This window comes from Harpegnathos saltator, unplaced genomic scaffold, assembly GCF_003227715.2.
Source record: "Harpegnathos saltator strain DR-91 unplaced genomic scaffold, Hsal_v8.6 scaffold590, whole genome shotgun sequence".
Lineage (NCBI taxonomy): Eukaryota > Metazoa > Arthropoda > Insecta > Hymenoptera > Formicidae > Harpegnathos > Harpegnathos saltator.
Window position 1 is genome coordinate 1,435 of NW_020230416.1, and position 17,679 is coordinate 19,113.

The following is a 17,679-nucleotide window of genomic DNA, read 5'->3' on the forward strand; positions in this document are numbered from 1 at the left end:
AGCTCACATGATGAAGAAACGCTCACGATGTAGAGGGAAATAATGGAAAGAAACATTTCGTAAAGAAAAATACTGTGAAAGAATTACCGCTCCAACGGACGAAATTGTTCCTCCAGAACGCGTCTAGTCTGGACTCGATGATTTGGCAGGCTGATGTGTGGAATGGTTCCTTAACTCGCGATTAATGAGGCCACGCACACACATCCACATTTCGAGTTACTGAGCAAGCACGCATGGCAGGGGGGGCCGTACCGTTAAAAGAGCAAAAGCCGAAGGAGATAAGCTGAGCATTGCGCAAAAGATACATTCAACGATGGAATGATTCCGAAAACTTGCAACTGATCAGGAAAGGAGTTTACTAAAATGAGTTGCAGAGACTGTAAGAAACACGGGTTATCTTATTCGACTTATTCGTAATGAGGACTTGTGGAGCGATCAATCGCCCGTTAAGAACAACATGTGAAAATGTTTTGTCAACGAACTTACAAATGGATCGACTCGTTACGCGCTCGTCGCTGAATACACACGCGAAAAAATCGAACTATCGGCATGCGTCCTATCAATGTGACTCCTACGATTGCTAATAAGCTCTTAAACACAGCCTATAGTAACATAAAGATTGCAGCGCCTGCGAAATTCAAAGTGGGTGATCTGGTACGTGTCAGCAAATTCAAAACTATCTTTGAAAAAGGCTATACACCGAATTGGACAACCGAAGTGTTTAAAATCGTCAAAGTGCAGACAACTAATCCTGCAACTTACCTACTCGCAGACTCGCGCGGGAACCTATCGCCGGGGGTTTCTACGAACACGAACTACATAGTGTCACCAATCCAGATGTATACTTAGTAGAAAGGTATTGCGCAGGCAAGGTGACAAAGTATATGTAAAATAGTTGGGATTCGACAATTCGCATAATTCATGGATACAAAAGGATAATGTATTGTAAAAAATGAATACAGTTTTATTAGAACATTTGATGACATATTTAATTGTAAAATAACTAATAAAACAGATAAACGTTATAATAGTATACTATAATGTCCCCATGGTAATGTATTTATCGAATCAGGCATAATAAATCGCTTATCATCGTATGGACTGAGAGCAGTTTTCGTTTCGAATACCGTGTATACCTCATGCAACTTGGATCTTATGTACGATTGACGCCGACTCGTTTCAATTTCCTCTCTCAAACAATGCGTGTAATCGTCAAAATTGATCGTTCATGCTATAATATTACCCTTCGCCCTTTTAGTATCCTTTTTACCTTCTACTTTCAGCGCATACATTTTTGCTCTGAGCCCGACGAATTCTGTCATTATAGCTCCGTTATTTTCGTCTTTCATAAGCCCTGGAACTTTTTTGTTCTTAAGCGGTATACCGTATATGTTATTTTGAGGATAATCGCTCGTATCAAACCTAGCAATGTCACGTTTCATTAACTCATATACATCGTCGGACATTACATGGTAAATTAAACTATCTGTGTCCGTATACAGTACTTTACATTTCTCGCGATATAGAGGTGACATGTACTCATGGTGAAATTCATACAAGCAGGTCTTAGATATGTCGAGAATACACATACCCACATAGATCGGCTTATTGAACTTCACTTCGAGTTTTCGTAATTCAACTGCAACCAAATTTCTTGAAAAGATGCTCCTGCTATGAAAATTGGGCATTGCGACTATTGCCTCTACACCCCATCGTCCATCTCATTTTGTCAAAAGTTTTACATCGACATGATTGCGAACATTTTCCATTGTTTTGCCGAATACCGCGTTGTTTATCAATTTGTATAAATTTTTCTCAAAATCGTTTGTTGCATGCGTTCGAAACTGCGTATTTAATTATATATAGTTGCGTAGCCATGAAGATTGTACGAATTGGAGTATGCGATGAATCTTTTCGATACGAAGACCATGGCGTATGCACTGCTGCAGGTTGCGATAATGTATAACATAACACTGCTTATTATATAAAGTCGCAAGGAGATTTTCTTGCCGTTTGTTCGGGGGCTTCGTGTGCGTTGGACAAAACGGTAGATCTACGTGTGCATCATGCAAGTGTTGGGGATACTCCAAATCAACCTCGAGAATATAACCTGTGAGCGAATCTAGCGGGATTGATGAAACATCAAAATTCGACGTATCATCAACCTACTTAAATTCAGCGTATGGTAACGGTTGACACATTGCCCCGCCATACAAATTATTTATATCAAAGTACATGAGGTATGAGGTATGGCTTCGATGGGTCGTAAGATTGCATGTATCGGTTATTGGCTTTTGCGTATCTACCGGAACACTGACTCAGACCACCACGTATATCGCGTTCGATAAACATTACCATATCGATATCTGTGAGTAATACAAAATTAATTTTTGTATGTTTTAACATCGCGTCCCACGTGAAACCTGGCTATGTGTAATAATGCGCGGGATCTAGACCGTAACTTTTGATACAACTATCGCGGAAATTTTGGAAAATATCAGCCAGTAACAAAACATCAGTCTTCAGGTACAAATCGCTATATTCGCCTAAGGTTTGAGTAGAAAACCGTTCCCATACGTTCACGGCGTGTGTGTAATCGCTCTCAGATACTGTATCATCTGTCAGCGAACTGTAGAATAACTCGCGCGGTGGCAAACATTGATCCTGCAGCTTGTCATTGCAATCCACGTATTCGTACGGAAAGACACCTTTTCGCGTTAATAAATCAAAATATTTGTTGGATAAGTTTTTAAATTCGGATTGAAGAATTTTTAATTTGTCTCCAGTGAGAAACGATGCTAATTTATCGAGATTGGTACTGAGAAATTTGTACGAATCGATGAACCGCAATTTAATATGATTTCGCCAGTCTGATGTTTTACTTGTTGTATCATTAATATGTTTAGTAAATGAAATATATTTTTCTTTCGTTATTGGTAGTACATCGACGTGGCCTTCGAACGCGGTGGCTACTTCCTTGATAATGAAATGAGCCTCATAACCTGATAAGTTATGAAAAACTATCAGAATATAATAGGAATCTAATAGGAATATAATTTAAATTACAATTGGAATGTGCCGGACCCTTGTATTGTCCGGTTAAATGACAGTGATCGCGTACGCGTATATCCCCCACTGCGAATAATTTTTCGCATATATGACAACGTGTTGCATTATAAAATGCTGCGCACTGTTCTTGTGATAAAATTTCCATAGGGACATTATTACGCAGAATAATTTTTATACGATGCGTCAATTGTTTAAGTTCTTCGACGAACCACGAAATGCAATTCGGATCGCGACGACACTGATATGCGGATAATGATTCATCGTAGGAACATCGTACATAATAAGCTATACTATGTACTTTATGATGCTGATACACATACGATTTTTTTTCTTCGTTTGACGTTTTCTCTAGAATGCATTCCAGGTCAGCGTACACCACGAATGGAATCCGTTCCCTTCTGCTGTAATTAGTAAAACTGAGCCACTTGTTGGCCTCTGTTGGCAGGATGACTGCACAGTCATTCAACTTGTTGCAATCTATGATATGATTCTCCAGTTTTTCGTTGGAATAAAAATAATGCAAGCAACTGAAAAGAAATGGATATTACGAGTTATTCTTTTATTTCATATTTGTTATATTGTATTTATGGTGAATATCTCCTTACCGATCGCATATATATTTCTTGCATTTTTTCTTACTTAGTTGCATGTTCATAAGACGTGACAAATTCTTGATCCACACGAAATGTCCCATGTTGCACTCTTGTGGATCTTGCACATATAACAAATTTACATGCTTTTCCTTCTTACTGGCGAGACGTATCGGAACGATCGTACATGCTTCTTCTTGCTTCTTTTTATCTTGAATGGTGTATACGTTGATGGATATGTTGTTTAGCTGTTCAAACTTGGTAATTTGTTTAATCGTCATTGGAAATTCAATATCCTGAAGATTGAATATTTTGGTGTAACGTGGGTACGAAGATTCTCGGTCTCCATGTCTTGCAGCTGGATATAATGCCGCGACCACGGACCATGCAAAACATGCGTTGTCTTTAGTTCGTACGTTTATCACGGCTTTCTTTCATTTTATTTCGCGAGGCAACTCAATGTTGCACCCTGCATGCAGTGGATTGTATTTGTTCACATTGACTGTGAGATCAAGTATGCGCAGCAGTGCCCACCTACTATCACGTTCTTGAAATTCTTCCAAAGATGCCAAAGTAGGCTCGATGACGCGTTGCTCGTACCATTTATCCAAATCTAAAGCAGAAAAGAGTTCACTGTTTCTCGTGTTAATGCTTTTGAATGCATGATTATCGCCTGCGATAAACTCGCCATTGAACACAGTGTTCACCTTAAGATTGCCGTGCTTTTCCATAGCACTTCGCACGTGCTCGAGCACTGTACTCTTCGCATCTTGGAGAAATCGAAGAGGTTCGATATGGTTCACGTTAATAACTGCGCCGGTTGATATGTGGCTTTCGAACGCTGTATCAATTTCTCTCCATACCAATTCTGCATCTCTTGATGCGTGTCCAGCACCCACGTGTATGAAGCGTCTTGCACAGAAATTTTCAGTCCCTCGAGTCGTGCAATATGAGCCACCACTGATTGCGCGGCGCCAATCGATAATCGCGGTCGTTTTGCTCGACTTTGTTCTTCCAAACATCTGATACACTTGTCAAACTTTTGCACCCACGCGTCGTAAGCCTCTCGCGAATTCAGACGAGTGGATTGCTCCAACAGTTCTCGTTCGGTTTGAGTGAAGTCTTCCATTTCTTTATTAACTACAGAGAATACTCGGCTCTTTGGAATCCTTTACTTTATATTCTCTCCGTTAGAAAACACGTTCGGATATGCGCGAGTCAAATGACGACCGTGAAAGAAGGAGGGTGTACTAGGTGATAGGACCTGCTTCTTATTTCGTCCCGAAGAGAGAAAAAATATCGCGTAAGTGCGGTAGTCGCACCGCACTTACGCGATAGAGTAATCCCCTAGAGTAAATTCCCTAGACCGGGAATTGAACTCGGGTCTCTCGCTTGCAGGGCGACTGCTTTAAACCCACTGAGCTACCTGACGCTCCATGGTCAAGGCACTCTCCTCTCCCCTGATATCGTTAAAAGATGTCGTTCGGAAGCGACATCTCTAATGCCATCCCGAGTCTAAACCAAAGATATCTACATCTCATTTACTTTCCTGTTTTGAGGAATATATCTGCGCATGCGCTACAACTCTGAAGAGTAAGAGGAGGGGATGCCCTATGGTAGCTTTAATATTAGGCTTCGGAAAAAAACCTCTGTCTCTCAGTCGCTCTGTGAACACGAGATTCATCGGTTGTGTGTCTACATAGTAAAGTTTGGGTGCGTCTACATAATAAAAACGTATGCTGCCGGTGCTGAAGTGAACGCTAAACACGCAAATTATTACATGCCTGCTCAACATGAGGACGAGGCTCCACCGAGCAAGAAAATGTGCAAAAGGTGAGTGTTATAATGCTATTTCTTTTAGTTTATCAGTAGTAATTTTTCCAAGATTCAGACATATAAATTTTCTATGTCTTTTCAGCGTCCCACGACCTACTGCTATGCATATCTTAGGACGCCGATACGCTTTGACTGCAACTGCTTATAAATATTTGAATATCGGAATCAGCGTAGGAGCTGAACCCGTCATAGACATAGTCATTGATGATAATCGTGGCAAACAACTGCTATTGCCGATCTTGGAATGCGCTAATGGGGCAACGTGCTGACATCCAAAGATTTCTGCAGGCCAATTTTTATAAGTCATCGTCTCCCCCGATGCGTATAGAAGAATTAACAATAACGTCATGTAAGATATACAACTCACAAATTGTGAAACTCACAATTTTTAATAATTGCTTATATGTAACACCAGATACGTTAAATGTATTATTTACATTTGAAAATTGCATCAATTACATGTATGGATGGTTATCAGAAAATATCTATATAGTTAGTGTAAAATTCAAAAGTTTTGTAAATATTCTTCGTGAAAAGAAGAATTATATTACTAATATACATACTGCAACAAAAATAATACAAGAAAGCAGCGACTTTGACCGCGAGTCGCTCATTGATTGTGAATTGTTAGCATGCGCTGTAAAAAATATAATGTATGAAGCCGTGAACAAATAAATGATATTCTAAAACATAAAATTATGTATAAATTAATTCTATATGTCTCCCATTTTACTTCCCTTCCCCTTCCTCAGAACGATGAGGATAGTGCCCGGCGCAAGTCGGCATGGTAAAATACTCTTTCGACGAACATTTCGTATTCCTTCCCAACCTAACCTATGATGGTCTAAGTAGTAGGGCCATCGCATAGTAAACCAAGGGTCCGGGGTCCGAGTTTGGCCTAGTTCCGATTTTGTTTTTCTTTTGACGCATGCGTGACGCCATCATACACACTGTAAGAACCTTCACTAGGCGCCTACTAGCAATAGGTAACAATGGTCTAGGAGATTCGAGAGACGTCCGAGAAACGTCCGATAGACGTTCGAGAGACGTTCGAGAGACGTCCGATAGACGTTCGAGAGACGTCCGATAGACGTTCGATAGTAATCGCAGGGCCCAGGTTCATCCCTACCTACACCGCCGCCATGTTTGTTGTTTTGACGTATGCGTGACGTCACGGTCGCCATCTTACCCGTAACGTGACGTCTACTAGCAATAGGCGACGGTGGTCTAGAAGGTTCGAGCGCTCGATAGCAACCGCGGGGCCCAGGTTCGAGTCTACCTACAGCCCGACGCGTTTTTCTCTCGTGACGTCACGGCCGCCATCTTGCTCATAGAATCAGAAATTCTGGGGTGGAGGAGGAAGAGGGTACCAATAAAGAGGGGGTATCAATTAAGAGGGGGGATCAATTAAGAGGGAGGGTCAATAAAGAGGGGGTGTCAATTAAGAGGGGGTATCAATAAAGAAGGGGTATCAATTAAGACTGGGTATCAATTAAGAGGGGGTATCAATTAAGGGGGGGCATCAATTAAGAAAGGGTATCAATTAAGCGGGGGTATCAATTAAGAGATGGGATCAATTAAGAGGAGGTATCAATTAAGGGGGGTATTCATTAAAAAATATTAATTAATAATGTAATAAATAATGTATTTTGCATAATTAATTAGCAATTTATGTTGGAATCCCCCTATTCTATCTACTTTCTTGCGGATAAGGACCGGAAATTCTATGAAGCAGAAATCATGAAGCTATCAAAGGGATGGCACGTCATTGAATTAAACAGAGAATATATCACTACTGTATATATTTTTATAAAATAAAATTTTTGTTTTGTATGAAAAAATCGCTTTTCATTTACATAGAAAAAAAAACGACATGACTTTGTTACCAGCCTGTTAGGAAGTTAGACATTTCTTTTAAAAAATATTATCATGCAGTCTTTTCCAGTCATTTTATTAGTGTACCATGAATTCGGAATACTTATTTCATATTGAATTGCACATACGCTAAGCGATATGTATCTTTCGATCCTATGTTGTAAAGAAGGGACAGTTTGAGTAAATATCCTGTTAAGAGGTTTTTTGTTTGGAGATAAAATAAGTCTTGGTGCCACACATAGCCAAATCTTGATGACGCAAGATTATCTTTATGACAAGCTATAAATCTGCTCAATGATATCCTGCAAATATCGCGAGTTACTTGTATTACGGGTGTTACATTTTCTGTGATGACTTATTCTGCTGTGTGTTTCATTTCGTCTAATGACGTCATGCTTCATGTTGTTTTACGGACGTAATTATACATTTAAAAAAAAGAAACAGAAGATTAATATATAGTAAAAAAAACTATAAGAAGATTAATAGATATAACAAACATACTGGAAAAGAAGTAATATTAAAGAATGAAAAGATTCTTATGGTGGCTTTTTGGTCCAATAGTAAATGACCTTAATTTCTAGATTATAGATGAAGTCTTATTAAATCTTGATTAACTTCTATATTGTATACTCAAAATCTACACTGCAGAAAAAATAATTATACTTACTTGATTTTCATGTAACAGATTTCTTGTTATACAGAAATATATGCATTGAAAGAAAATTACTTTCAGCCGTAAAACAGAATCACTACATTGTATATTTATTTCAGCCATCGTACAGTATTTACATCAATTAACTATATCTTGTTGTCATTTGTCTGCTCCTCAAGTTCAAACTGCGTAAGCGAAAATTTCAATAAAATTATTTTTTGAAAATTTAAATAGTTGGATGACTGATTAAATTCTATGGTTATATGGAAAATTTCTTTTGCAAGTATTGTACGTGGTTTTATTCGTCGCACTTTTAGCTTTGTCCTACTTTACTCTGAAAGTTCAACAACTCGTAGTAATTAGAGATGTGCGAACTATTCGAACTCGAATCGAATCGAATCGAATCTAATGTAATTCGATTCGATTCGAATCCGAATCCCTATGATTCGAATCCGAATAATTCGAAAATCTCGAATCGCGAAGATTCGAATACGAATCAAATATATTAGCGTTTGTGCGTATCAGTTATAAAACGGGCCATCTGGGCCTGTATATTTGAACCCTTAACTTATTTTTAATTAATTATTAATTAATAATGTTTAATTACCGTAATTAACCTAACTAATAATTAATAACTTAATTATAAATTACTATAAATATTTAAATATATATTTTATTTTAAGATAATATTACAATATTAATATTCCCTTTCAAATTAAAATCTTCCATCATGATTTGCACGTTTGATATTCATGTTAAATTTTTTAATGGTTCGATTCGATTTGATTCGAATTCGAATGAAATTTCATAGATTTGATTCGATTCGAATTCGAATTTAAAAAATGAGATTCGATTCGATTCGATTCGACATAAAAATTCTTGATTCGCACATCTCTAGTAGTAATATTGTTCGAATGACTACATGACTATTCGAAAATATTCCGTTGGAAATACTAAGAGTAGTGAATCGATTAGTATATTGGATTTGTCGCGCTCAATGTCAAAATTCCGAATATTTATTGTAAAAATCAAAATTATCAGGCATAAATTTAAACTTTATATTATTATCTGTTTATGACTTTGATTGTATTTAAATGACCTTATGTAACATATTATTGAACTTGTCTTCAAAAAACGATCATATTTTATTATATAATAAAAATTAAAACAATATAGCGTTCCATAAAAAATAATAAAGTTGACCTTGAAATGTCCTCAACGTCTTTACCTGTAAAATAATCATTTCCACTCTATGATGTCTCCCTTTATATTGAATACTGTACTATCGGTATGAATTATTTTTTCAAATTTATCTTTAAATTCCGTTGATAATTAAATCGGTCATTTTATACCAATCAACTTATATACAGGGTGTCCCATTTTAATGTCCCATCCCAATTAACTCTTCAGTATTGAAGTTTCAAGGAAAATGATCTGGATAAGAGTTGTAGGGATTTAAGTGAGCTACCTTATGATTACCTTGACTTTGACCTTGACCTCTATTTCCAAGGTCATTTGAAGGTCAGGTTGCGTTTTTTAAATAGGAACTCTTATTTTTATTATACTGTTTTTTTCTGCTTGTTAATTTGGACAACTTTTGTGGAAAACATTTTTCTACTTGTCTAATATTTTTTGAGATATTTGAGGAAAACTTGATAACTTTTTCAATATTTAACTTACGATATCTCGCTAACTATTTGTCGGGAGAAAAAGTAATACTAGACTTTCTTGCTTTATTTAGTCTCAGGAATATATTGTTACAATAGCGCCCTGATTTTTGTTAAATTGATAATTTTGAAATTTCCAAAAATTAGTAAGTTAACAAAAGTCAAGGCGCTATTGTAACAATATATTTTTGAGACTAAATAAAGCAAGAAAGTGTAATACCATTTTTTCTTCTGACAAATAATTAGCGAGATATTGTAAGTTGAATATTGAAAAAGTTATCAAGTTTTCCTCAAATATCTCAAAAAATATTAAACAAGTAGAAAAATGTTTTAGACAAAAGTTGTCCAAACTAACTAGAGGAAAAAAGCAGTGTAATAAAAAATAAGAGTTCTCATTTAAAAAACGCAAGTTGACCTTCAAATGACCTTGAAAATGGAGGACAAGGTCAAAGTCAAGGTCACCATAAGGTAACTCACTTAAATCCCTACAACTTTTATTCAGATAATTTTCCTTGAAACTTCAATACTGAAGAGTTATTTGAGGTGGGACATTAAAATGGGACACCTATATGTATGTATACGTGCAAGCGTGCGTATATATACAGGGTGTCTCAGATCACCTGAACAATTTCTCACGGAAATGTAGAGCGGGTCGCTTGAGTTGTGTTGTATGGTTTCAAAGTTTTAAACATTTTTTTTTCAAATTGTATGGTTTCAAATGGGATATAAAACAACGACACTATTTTGTTTACAAATGGCACCACTTTCGAGATATAATAAGACAGATATTACTGTATACAGGGTGAAGAAGACACCCCGGGATCTCTGAAAATTTCGAAAAATATACACTATAAAAAATATTTCAGACAAAAGTTGTAGCGTTGAAAAAGATCCATTTACCGATCTTAACATTTTGACCTTGTGTGGCGTCATCAAGGTCAGGACAAAGTCAGCTCGGATTTTTTAAATGGAACTCCCAATTTTTTATTGCATATTCTTATAGCCCTTCTTCAGACCTTTTCAAAGTACTATGGTTTTATCCAATTTGAATAAGCTGTTCCGAAGTTATCGAGTTTTTTAAAGTAAGATATCTAGCCAACTAAGGCAAGATCGGAGGATGATCCAGCCAACTAAGGCAAGATCGTAGGATGATCCGGCCAACTAAGGCAAGATCGTAGAATGATCCGGCCAACTAAGGCAAGATCGATGGATGATCCGACCAACTAAGGCAAGATCGGAGGATAATCCAGCCAACTAAGGCAAGATCGTAGAATGATCCGGCCAATTAAGGCAAGGTCGGGAGTTGTCCGGCCAATTAAGGCAATACTGGAAAGCTTTAAAGTAATTGCTCAAAATGTCCGCCATCAACAGTTTGACAATAAGCTAATCTATCGTAAAAAGATGAAACGACTTTTTGAATGTAATCAGCAGGGATGAGAGCAACTTCATCAAGAATTCGATTTTGTAAGTCACCCAAATTTTGTGGTTTCGTTTTGTAAACTCTATCTTTTAAATGGTCCCACAGGAAGTAATCGTTAGGTGATAAATCGGGTGATCGAGGAGACCATTCTATAGGTTCTCTTCTACCTATCCATCGATGAGGAAACACTGTGTCCAGATAATTACGGACGTCCCTTCCGTAATGTGGTGGGGCACCATCTTGTTGGAACCATGTATGTTCGAAGTTGTCATCCATGATTGCTTGTATCGCTGGAATTATTTCGTTTCTTAGCATATTCTCATATTTTATCGCTGTTAGATTTCTGTCAATAAAGAGTGGATTTATGAGAACATTATTCAAAATACCTATCCAAACATTCACTTTTTGTGGATACTGCGTGTGTGTTTCTTCAATCCAGTGAGGATTTGTATCTGACCAAAATCTACAATTGTGTCGATTAACGTGGCCATTTAACTGAAATGTTGCCTCATCTGAAAATACTACATTTGATAGACAGTTAGGATCTTCGGTTATTTTTTCCATCATCAAATCACAAAATTCAATGCGCCTATCAAAATCATCTTCATTTAGCTCTTGTACAAGATGGATCTTATAAGGATGAAATTTATTCATTTTCAATATTTTAAGCACAGGCATTTGATCTATTTCATGTTGCTGTCCTACTTTGCGGGTCGAATCATGCGGATTTTCGATAAAGGATTGTAGAACATCTAATGATTTTTCTACACTTGTTGCTGATACTGGCCTACCTGGTATTGCATGATTTTTCACACTTCCAGTTTCCTGAAAACGCCTTATTGTTCTTTCAACGGTAGATTTTGAAATGGCATTACCCTGATTACGAAAAGTTTCATTAAAAACCCGCCTTACATCATTGTACGACCTTAGTCGATCATCCCATCCTCTCATCATCAAAAGAGATATGCGTTCTCGTTCTGAAAGACTTGCCATATTGACAAGCAGAAGTGGTAAGATTTAGTCTAATCGACTAAATTAATATTTGGATCAATTCAAAGTTATTCTAAAGACAGTGCTGAAGAATAATAATGAGCACGGAATGAAGTGCAATTAAGTCAGCTTACAACTAGCTTCAAACTGTTTCTTAATAATTTTCAAAAAAATAGAGGAATTTCAGTCGAGTTTGCGATTCACTAAATGGTAATGAGTATTAAATGAGTAAATGGAAGAAATAAACATCGAACAGCAGAATAGTTCAAATAAATAAATAAATAACTGAAATAAATCAATCAACGAAATTAAGACAAGCCAATAGGAGCCAACGCCTGGAAGTTAGTCGCGCAATTATTTTTACGAGTTGGCTGGATCATCCTTCGATCTTGTCTTAGTTGGCTCGATCACTCCGACGTTGCCTTAGTTGGCCGGATCATCCTCCGATCTTGCCTTAGTTGGCTAGATATCTTACTTTAAAAAACTCGATAACTTCGGAACAGCTTATTCAAATTGGATAAAATCATAGTGCTTTGAAAAGGTCTGAAGAAGAGCTATAAGAATATGCAATAAAAAATTGGGATTTCATTTAAAAAATCCAAGGTGACTTTGTCCTGATCTAGATGACGCCACCCAAGGTCAAATTGTTAAGATCGGTAAATAGATCTTTTTTAACGCTACAACTTTTGTCTGAAACATTTTTTTATAAAGTGTATATTTTTCGAAATTTTCAGGGGTCCCAGGGTTTTTTCTTCACCCTGTATGTGTGCATTATATTTCTGTCCTATAACAAATGATAAAAATATTAAAAATATTGTAGAAATATTATAAAATATAATAATAGATAATATTATAAGAAAAAAAGTTGGCACTGCGAGGACTCGAATAGTCCTCGGACTTAGACGACAGAATATTAGCGCGCACTTTAGCTTTCGCAGTTACTGCGTTTCACGCTTATTGATTCCAAGTTATTACATTTAATATGTAGCTGTTTTTTTAATTGCAAATTTCTTGCAAAGGAAGGCCCTTGCACGCAAACCCTTTTAGGGTTTTTATGTATTCAACCCCCCCCCATTCGAATGAAATATGACTCATTCAATTATCGATTTTACATGTCTTGCCATCTCCTTGGATATGTAACGACAGAATTAACGATCCATTTAAATATAAATATTTTTTTTGTAGGAACAGGAAACAGAAGAAAATATAGGTTCAAAACAACCGAAACAATTGATACTTGAACAAAAGACTATAAGAGGTCGACGGTCCTCACGTCACGCGAATGATAATGTACAATCTTATACAGATAAAAAGAGTGATCCACCTAGTCGACGTTCTCGAAAAAGACGTAGTACTGAAAAAATGGGTGTGACAATGGTAAGTTCAAATATATCTTATATCTATTTATATTATAATGATTGATGATTGATTGAAATAAAAATAAGTGCATTAATAATATTGATGTTTAATATATTGCAATTTTGATTTTTTTTGTTTTTTCGAGAATTCAATTTAAATTGATTAAATAAATTTGGATCATTAAAGATATATGATAAATAAATTTAATTCGTAAAAATATATTGGTTAATTTGTTTCATTGGTTTTTTGTCGACTGTATATTTAATTTGTTAATCACAGTCAGTGATATTTTATATGTAAATTAAAAAAATTAATTTAATTAAAAATGTAATAAAAAATAAAATTTTAATTAAAATTAAAATTTAAAAGTAGTATAGGGGTAGTATGGCCAGTCAAAACATTCCTCCTCCACTCGACCCTCCGGCACCACTAGACCACGCCCACCGGCGCCGGAGGATCAAGTGGAGGGGGAATGTTTTGAGTTGCCATACCTACCCCTAAGGCTGAAAATGGCGGAAATTTGAATCACCGGAATAAAAATTAGCGTAATCTAAATATTAAATTTTTATTATTCATATTAGGCATTGCTAGTGATTCTAGCTCTTGTTCAGCTGGTTAATTTGCATGTTATTTTTAGAAAAATCTCCTAGGCACTTTGCGGCGAGAGCTCGAACCCGGGGATCTCAAGGCTCTTGAGTCAAACTCGTCTCACCACTGTTCTACTGCTACTCTTTGGTAGAAACTGGTTTCACGACGTACACGTAGAACGGAGAGAGGTGTGTGTATGTGTGTGTGTGTGTGTGTGTATGTTTAGTGCGAAGTCTCTGGAAAAATCCTGTAGGTCCTGACCGGATTCGAACCTGGGTTCGCTGGCTTTCAAAAGTCAAGCGTCTTATGCACTACGCTACTGTTATACTCTGATGCAAACTAGCTATATTGTATATATATAAAGAGTATCGATGTCACGCGTGAAAAATTTGGCAAATTCTAGAACCTACGGGACTCGAGCCCCCACTATGAGACTCCGGCTCTCGACTTTCGTGAGCGTGTGCGAGCATGTTCGAGCAGGTAGGGATCATTTCGAAGACAAAAACTACCCCGCGATTGTTGGAATATCTCTGGTCTATGTCTACCCGAATATTTTTATCTGTGCGGGTCCCCTCGCTTTCGAACTCGAAAAGTTTATAACGGGATTTGTTATCTCGAACTGGAAATCACAGGGAAGAGAGAAGAGGTGAAGAGAAAGGAATGCACAATATTTTTCATAGAATTAATTCATATTTTATTCTTATACATTTTTCTTAATACAGGATTTAACCTGGTACACAGGGATATGTTGATCTAGCGATTTACGCTTACATTGACAAAATATTTTCTTATACATTCGTACAATCAACTAATTGTTTCGTTCACAATCATTGGTAAACAAACTGTTAAATTGCCCGAGATTATAACCCCGATACATAAAGTAAAGAAAAACATAGCAATAATGACCACAAGTCGTCGATAAGAGTCCCTGTAGCTGGAAGGTATTCCATTGGTAAGTGACGGAATTTCTTCTAAGACACAGGAGAGTTCCAGGGTGGCATCCCGTAGCTGTCGAAGTATGTGGCCGCTCCATTCCGATCGACGTAGAATGCGACCCAGTGCTGTCCCGGACGATCATGATTATCCGTATTAGCGACTACTGCCGTTGACCTCGTCCATACCCTCGGTAGTCTGTCGGCTGGATAGACGCCTGTATATCTAACATTGAGATGTTGCAATGCATGTTAAATTTCGAGCGAATTCATTTTATAATTTCGTTTACCTCTGGTAACGCGATTGTTATAGTCTTCGACGGCTCGACAGAATGTTCTAACTCAGTATTTGTCTCGTTTTCCTCTTCTTCAACCGGCGACTGTTCGCTCCCAGATTTGTCGGAATAACTATTTTCTCCGTCTTCCTCGTCAATTTTGGAGGACAAGCACGGGGTCATATAGATTTTGTTGCGTTACCTGATGTTGATTTGACTTTGTTCGATGAACCAATGTTTCAATTTGTATGCATCGCGTAATGCACAATGATAACGTCTGTGTTTTCTAAATGTGTGGAATGAGCAGCCTTCTATTCGTTCGCTGGGTGAAAGATCACTGGACATCGGCGAGATATTCTCCAGATTATACACGTTTCGCGCTAACAAATTTTGCAAGTAGTTCGCTTTTTCCTTGCCTTTTGTCATGAAGTCACGAATATGGCTTGTAATTTCACGCAAGTGCGGATAAAAATATTTTGGATTAGTCTCCCCATCGTACCACTCGATTCCACGATAATACAGCGAAAGCCAGTTATTTATCCGTCTTGATTTTTCGTTCAATTCCGCAAATGAATATTCTGGAGCTAAGATCCAATGTCCGACAAATGTCTCATTAATACCGACAATAGCCACCTCCTTGAGCACATAGGTATCGTTGCTATCGCGGAAACACTGCATTTCGATGATCACATCCATGTTCTCACTGTATTCGAAATTCTGCTTTGCCGAAACTATACTCTTTACGCCTCGAAGTCGACTGAGTTCTTTTCTCAAAATTTTTACTCTGGAGGAGAATGATGTTGAAAATCTTTATACGGGAAGGGGAAAGACGCCGAAAAGAAAAGTAGGAGATGTGTTTCTTTAACCGCTATAATCTACAATGACTTGACGAGAAGAATCTATTTCCAGCACACTTTCAAATTCAGCGTAAACTAAGCAGTTGACCGTTGTTGTGAGGGCTCTTTCGAATCGTACTTCCATTCGCAAACTACCGTATTTCACAAGGTTCCGTTGGCCTGCGTAATTAGCTGGCAGATCAGGAGTGAGGTCAAAAGCGAAAAGAGTATAACCAGCAGAATAATCTTTTCTGGATATAGAATTAGTTTCGTTTAAAAAGTGAATGCCCGTTCCTGAGAAAAGGGTGTGATACGCCTCGGCGTAGAGAATCTCGTTACCAGAGAATTTGAGTTGTAACGGTCTGCTAGGGATTTGAGTACCATCGACATACAACGAAAAGCAATTTATTCCATAATGCTGGAAATTGAATGGATTTAAATGCCGGGCACCGTTAAATGCTTTGTTATCGACAAAGCCGACAATTATGCGCTTTGGTATTTGTCCAAGAATGACGTTGTCCAGTGTCTCTCCTACGACGCCGCTATGAATCGTGAATGATTTAACCTCGACTCTCGTGAGGGGGTATTTAGCAGTAGTCCTGGTCAACATTTTCGTATGAGCGAGTAATATGTCTGGGTTTATTCTAGCTCTTTTGATGAGTAGTGTAGCATCTAAAATGCGTATCCGTGACATAGTATTTTCTTCCATAAGACAGAAGGAATCTTTCGAACGAACAAGCCTCATGCGCACTTCGACACCGTTGATCAAGAATCTTGATTGAAGACGTCGCAGTGAAGATGACCTATGAGATCCAGTGTTCGCCCTCCTTGTACAAAAGTGGCTCGCTTGTAGAGTCCGTGATTGCTTGGTGTCACTCCAGATAGAGCGTCCATGTTCCCTGCAGTATCGCTGTACCGCAAACACGAAGCCAGATGGGACGTTTTTACTGGTGAAGCATAATTTAATAACGCCTTTATGTAAGCGCGGTAAGCGTAAGCATCGTTTGGAGGAGACACGAGCTTTTGATTGAAACGTACGTCGATTTGATTAAACATCGAATGCAGTATATGGTTTACTGGGCCTACTTTTGCGGCGGCGGCTCCTGCTCCGGTTTCCGTTTCTACTCATATGCGTAGCATGGTGTGAGCAAGATCTATGTATTCTTCTCCATGCCCGGGTACGACGAATTTGACGGGCTCATCGTCCGTGAGAGAAGACAAGGGTTTGTAGTGAATCCATTGCGAACTCTCAATACTGGTTTGTGTAGGCGGCAGGGTGAAGAGATCGAGTTCACTCTTTAAACATTCGCAGGAATACGTATGAAGAAAGGACATGCTTCGAAAGCAAGCGTTTGTTGTTTAGGAAAAAATGCCTGACACAGTATGCTTCTTGATAACTCCCCGACGTTTAGTGAATTCTCTCCCGCTTTTTTTCACTGAACGCTTCTTCTTCGTGGGTTTCTTCGCTAACTTCTTACCCGATTTCTTTCCCGGTGCGTTTCTTCGAGTCACTTTCCTCTTACTTGATTTAGAAGCGCTGACCCGATGTTTGCGCGAAGATGATTTACTGCTGTATCCACTTGGCGTGTT

The 17,679-nt window shown here is 37.7% G+C and overlaps 2 protein-coding genes across 2 annotated transcripts; one reads left to right on the top strand and one right to left on the bottom strand.

The window, feature by feature from the left end:
* The first annotated feature begins 4,969 nt into the window (after positions 1-4,969).
* Positions 4,970-5,941, top strand: LOC112589741 (uncharacterized). Its single transcript, XM_025304155.1, has 2 exons — positions 4,970-5,492; positions 5,578-5,941. The coding sequence occupies exons 1-2, from the start codon at positions 5,266-5,268 to the stop codon at positions 5,762-5,764; spliced, it is 414 nt and encodes a 137-aa protein (XP_025159940.1). The 5' UTR covers positions 4,970-5,265; the 3' UTR covers positions 5,765-5,941.
* A 10,173-nt stretch (positions 5,942-16,114) lies between these two features.
* LOC112589740 (uncharacterized protein F54H12.2-like) lies at positions 16,115-16,783 on the bottom strand. Its single transcript, XM_025304154.1, has one exon. It carries the CDS (start codon positions 16,781-16,783, stop codon positions 16,115-16,117), a length of 669 nt encoding a protein of 222 aa, XP_025159939.1.
* Positions 16,784-17,679: the final 896 nt, after the last annotated feature.